The sequence below is a fragment of the Vicugna pacos genome, chromosome 7 (assembly GCF_048564905.1).
Source record: "Vicugna pacos chromosome 7, VicPac4, whole genome shotgun sequence".
NCBI lineage: Eukaryota > Metazoa > Chordata > Mammalia > Artiodactyla > Camelidae > Vicugna > Vicugna pacos.
Window position 1 is genome coordinate 10,071,722 of NC_132993.1, and position 5,797 is coordinate 10,077,518.

Genomic DNA, 5,797 nt, shown 5'->3' on the forward strand with positions numbered 1-5,797 from the left:
GAGGAAAAGGCAAGAAAATGTACACTGTGCTGAACAAAGAAATTTTAAAAAGCAGAATCAGATATACTTGGATTATAAGAACTGCCGCACGGGGCCTTAAAGTAACTCATAAATGAGTTAAAGTATCTAGCAGAAAAGACGGACAGCGTCCTAAGTCCTTAGGGAAATTCAACAGAGAATTGAAAACTATATGGAAGAAGTAAACGGAAATGCTAGACATGAAAGGCACAGTCACAGAAACAAAGACTGCTTATGAGTAGACTCAATAGAGCCAAGAAACAGCCAGTGAGGATAAAGATAAGTCAGTAGAAGTCAGCAAAACTGGGGCATAAAGAGGAAAAACTGTAATCATAAAAAGAGAAAAGAGCCTCCTGGGCCTGTGGGACAATAACAAACAATCTAACCTGCCTGAAATTGGAAAACTCCACAAAGAAAACAGCGACAGAATTACAGGAAGCAGCAAAGAGATAATGTCTGAAAAAGAAAATAGTGAAAGAAATCAAAGCACAAATCCAAGAAACTCAGCCAAATAGGACTGAAAAATAAAGAAAGAATAAAAACCTAGACACACGATGTTCTAACTGTATACAAGCCAAAAGTAAAGTGAAAATACTGACGGCAGCCCAAGATGAAACAGATACACCACGTACAGAAGAACCAAGATCTAAACTAAAGCAGAATTCATCTCAGAAACTATGCAAACCAGAAGACACATGAGGGACGTTTTTAGAGATCAGGGGTGTGAGAAGATGGTCAACAAAGAATTGTTTATGTAGAGAAAGCATCTTTAGAATGAAGGAGAAATAAAGGTATTTTAAGGCAAACAAACTGAATTATTTTCCAGCAGCATTTCACAAGAAATGTTGATGAACTCTTCAGAGAAATAATTTCCATTATAAAGCAGGAAATGTAAGAAATGGGGGCGTATACTGTATCACGTCAGTAAGGAAGCTCCTGAAGATTACTAGGGTCATGTGGAAGGACTACGTGTCCAAGCTGAATAGGCTCTGTGGTGGGCTGAGTAATGACCCCCTGCAGGTGTCTATGTCCTCGTTCCTAGGACCCGTGAATATGCTGCCTTTTATGTTAAAGAAACTGGCACATGTATTAAATTAAGGATTTATTCTGGATAATCTTAATGGTCCCGTGCAATAAGAAGAATCCTTCAAGAGAGATGGGAGCAGTGTCAGAAGAAAGATGTGAAAACAGAAGCAGGGGATCAGATTCAGAGAGAGGTTTCCTGTGCTGCTGACCTTGAAGGTGGGAGAAGGGGCCATGAGCAAAGAAGTGGAGGCTGGGTGAAGGCAACGGGTTCACGGGATGAAGAGTAAAGAGTTGCAAACGTTTCGACCAGGTGCAGAAATGAGAATCGGTATGTTCACACTTTTTTTTTCTTTAAGTGTCATGTGTATGTTTGACATGTGTACACTTGTATCTTTGATTTTCTGCTTCTTTCATCTCCTTTTCCTACCATTTTATACACTGTGTGCTCCTGCTGGTATGTTTTCCTGTTTACTTCATAATTTACAGAAAATACAGGGAGGTTTATAACATTTAGAGGAGGTGGTAGGTCCATATAGGAATTCCAATCTGGGAAAACATGAAATGTTCCTCTGAAACCTTTTATCATGTGGCTTTACTTGACTTTTCTCTTTGCCCATTGCCTCTACCTTAGTTCAGAGTCCATTTATGTCTCAATCACTGAGCAGCCCCCTACATGGTCTCCTTGCCTCTCATCTCTTCTTCCTTTGACTCCTTTGCAAGAGTGACAATTGATGGACATAGAAAACAAACTATGGTTACCAAAGAGGAAGGAGGGGCGTAGGGATAAATTAGGAGTTTGGGATTAACATATACACACTACTATATATAAAATAGATAAACAACAAGGACCTACTGTAGAGCACAGGGAACTATATTCAATTTCTTGTATTAACATACAATGGAAAAGAAATGGGAGAAAATATTTGTATATATATGTATGTATGTGTATAACTGAATTGCTTTGCTGTACACCTGAAACTCACATTGTAAATCAACTACACGTCTATTAAAAAAATTTTAAGTGATAATTCAGAAATGTCAATTTTATCAAGCCATGATTCTGCTTAAAAATCTTTACTAGCTCCACATGGCTATCAGATAAAGTTAAAAGATTATTTGACATCAGTGCCCTCCATGCTCTGACCCTTCTTTACCTGCCTGCCTCACTATCACAACTGCCTCAGTCTTCCCTGCCTTGCACGCGAGGCCTCAGCACATTTTTGAACGCTCATGTTTTAGCTCTACGCTTTTCACAGGTTGTTTCACTGGGTTGTTGCCATCTAGGTACCTTTCTCGTTTTTCTGGGTCTCCACCTGAACTTTTTCTGGTCCTTTCATACAGAAGACTTCTGAAATCAGCCCTGAAGCCTTAGTCTCTGTGACTTTTATCACAGTGTGTTCTGTCATCCCCTCGCAGGGTCATATTATTGCCAGAACTGTATCATATGGATTCCTGTGTCTCAAAAACAATTCATTGTCATACACATAGTAGACTCTTCATGACCATTTACTGAATTAACGCCAAGAGACATTCAGTCCACCAGCACTGACATGTTTGTGGATGCTTACCTACAACACAAATTATAGAACTAAATTACTTTAAGGTAAAATTGAATATCAAGTGGGATTTCAGCTCTGCTTGAACACTGAGACTGTGTGACACATGTTCACAAACGGAAGAAGTGCACATCACCTGATCTAGAGAAGAGACAGCAGGGGGAAGGACTCTGAGATTTCAAGGGAGGATGAAGATGAGCTGCTATCACATTCTTTCATCTTTCTCCTTCCTTGTCTCTCGTACAATTATTCCTTCCCTTTGTTTTTCCTTATTTAGGCTTTTTCTGAGGTGAGGTCTATTCCAGAATAATCCAACTCACTAGATTTACAAAGATCAGTGAGGACCCCACTGTGTGTGAGGAGGGATGGGAGAAGGTGTTTAATGTGGAGCCTGGAGAGTGACATCTGCCCAGCTGACGGAACTATCCTGAGTCCCCGAATCCATATCAAAGTTGTCTTATCTTCCCTCAGTTTTCACTGAGGAATCTGCCTTTTCATAGGTTAACTACATAATTGATATATTTTATTCATTATTTCAAATTTTATGTGCTAATTCTGTATCTAACATAGGAAAAGAATTAGATTTATCACAGATTGGACAGTTTTAACATTTGAATAGTACTGCTTATAAATGCATGAAAATTCCTCTCATTTTGTATAACATCAAGGGAAGCTTGAAACTTCACTTTTCCTTGGCCAATAAGAGCCATGTGTACAAACACCTTTAGTTATACACTATCAATGTAAACATGAGATATTTAGATGATTCTTCCACTGAGTTACCTCCAGCATTGAGACAAAGTCTTTATGTCCACATGTCAGAGGTCCTGCACAAAACATTTAATTCAGCCTGGAGAGCAACATTCACCACAAAAGAGTGACTCACACAATTACTAGATGCAGATACATACACCATACATTATTGTAAGTAAATCTAAAAAGTGAAAATGTTTTTGTTCCCAATGGAAACACAATAATCTCATTAAAAATTTGCATGTTTAAGAAACAGTGGTCCAAAGTAAGATCCATGAATAGATCCATGACTACAAACACTATGATACATCACAACAGGAAATGATATATTTTTATCATTAATCTTGGGTTAAATGAATGGTGATTGAGTAGGTGTGGCAATTTCTATTACAGTAGTGCTTAATTTCTCTGAACATGCTGCTATGACATAAAAATACCTCCACATTCCATATCCTAGCCCAGCCACTCAGCCTCCCACCCAACATCACCAGCACACATTTTGTCATCTCCTTCCTGGTTGCCAGGGTGATGCAGTTAATGCTTCAGATCTCAGCTGGGTGGGAGAACACAAAGGCAAAGCTCTTTTCTCTAAGTGATGTTCATGATTCATCAAGTTGCCAGTTTTGACGTTAATCCAGGTAATTGCCCTAGTAGTTTCTGCCAGGCCCCCTTCACCTCCTTATTTCTGAGACTATAGATCAGGGGGTTCAGCACAGGCATCAAAATGGCATAAAAGACAGAAATCAACTTCTCTTGAAGGACAAAGGGGTTGGAACTGGGCTGGATATAAGTGAAAATGGTCATGCCATAGCACAGGACGACCACCGTCAGGTGAGAGGCACAGGTGTGGAAGCCCTTCTCTCTCCCCTCCATGGACCGGATCTTGAGGATGGTGGAGATGTTCTTGATGTAGGACAAGAGAACCAGGCAGAAAGGGGTCATCAGCAACACAATGCTAGAAACCATGACTGCAACCTCACTGGAGGACGTGTCCACATAGGCCAGCCTGACCACAGCTAGGATTTCACAGGACATGTGATCAATACACTTGTTTATGCACGTGGGCAACTGAAAGGTGATGGTGGTCTGCATGAGAGAGTTGACAGAGCCACTGACCCAGGATGTGATGGCCAACCTAGCACAGAGCCCTCCGTGCATGACGACTGAGTATCTCAGGGGGTCACACACAGCCACGTAGCGGTCGTAGGCCATCACTGCCAGGAGAACAAACTCAATCCCACCCAGGCCCAGGGAGAAAAACAGCTGGGCTGCACAGCGCACAGGTGGGATTCCTTTATGTTCTGCAAGAAAATGCACCAGCATCTGAGGGACGATGCTTGTGGCATAAGAGACATCAACAATGGAGAGATTGGTGAGGAAGAAATACATGGGGGTGTGGAGCTGGCTGTCCAGTCTGATCAGAAGAACAATGAGGAAATTCCCCAGCACCGTGACCAGGTACATGAGCGAGAACAGGACAAAGAGAGAGACCTGTGTGTTCCGGTCACTGGACAGGCCAAGGAGAATAAACTCTCTCACCCAAGTCTGGTTATCTGTTCCCATTAAAAAAAAGAGAGGGTTATTAACCTATGGAGAGAGACAGAAATAGCAGAACCTGTTGAAATAACTGTAAGAATAACTTCTTAAAAGAATACATACTGTATACAACCTTCCAGCCTTAGCCAGATGTTTTAGATCTTTTATGGGCCTAAGTAACAGGCCTGATCCTATTATGCATTATATCTACTGTACATAAGAAGAGTCATTGCCTTCAGTAGAACAAGATGGTCTCAGGGAGTTCATTAACACCTGGAGATAACGAAGTGCAATTTTAGAAGCTCTATATCCCTCCCACATATCTTAGGTTCCAGAGCAAAAGAGGATGGTAGGTGACAACAGGAGGTAAAGTGATGAACAACGAAAATAAACATGGTTCAAAGTCAAGGAGAACCGTACATAAATCTACTACATCAAACATGATGAAATGAATAAATAAACCACCAAAAAGGAAGAGAGAGAGAGACATTTGGCACTGGCAGATGTATAGTACAAACAAGGCTAGTGTCTCACGAATAGATTTGAAATTAGGGAACCTGGATTTGAATCTTGTTTTTATGACTTACCAGATGTGTGACTGGGTTAGAGATGTAAAGTTTTACCTGGAGAATGTGATAATATTTCATAATTTACAAGTATATTTAAGATCAAATGTAAATAATTTATGAGGACGTTACTTTATAAACTTACGGGTAGTGAGTGGTACTTTAGCAGTACAGGTGTTGGTTGTAACATGAGCTCCTTCCTGGGAGAGAGAGAGCACAGCTGTGCTTTCCCTGACAAGTCTTCTCTCTACACTCAACACTAGCATGACTGTCCTAAAATACAAATATAATCATACATCTTTCATGCACAAACAAATCTTGTGATGGATAACTACTAACGGA

General features: G+C 40.5%; 1 protein-coding gene across 1 annotated transcript; it reads right to left on the reverse strand.

Annotated features, from left to right (window-relative positions):
* Positions 1 to 3,962: 3,962 nt before the first annotated feature.
* Positions 3,963 to 4,916, reverse strand: LOC102536191 (olfactory receptor-like protein OLF3). The gene has a single exon (XM_006210065.1). The coding sequence runs from the start codon at positions 4,914 to 4,916 to the stop codon at positions 3,963 to 3,965; it is 954 nt and encodes a 317-aa protein (XP_006210127.1).
* Positions 4,917 to 5,797: the final 881 nt, after the last annotated feature.

Excerpts from the sequence above, each read along its gene's own strand:
- LOC102536191 (XM_006210065.1), bottom strand. The coding sequence starts at position 4,916 with ATGGGAACAGATAACCAGACTTGGGTGAGAGAGTTTATTCTCCTTGGC.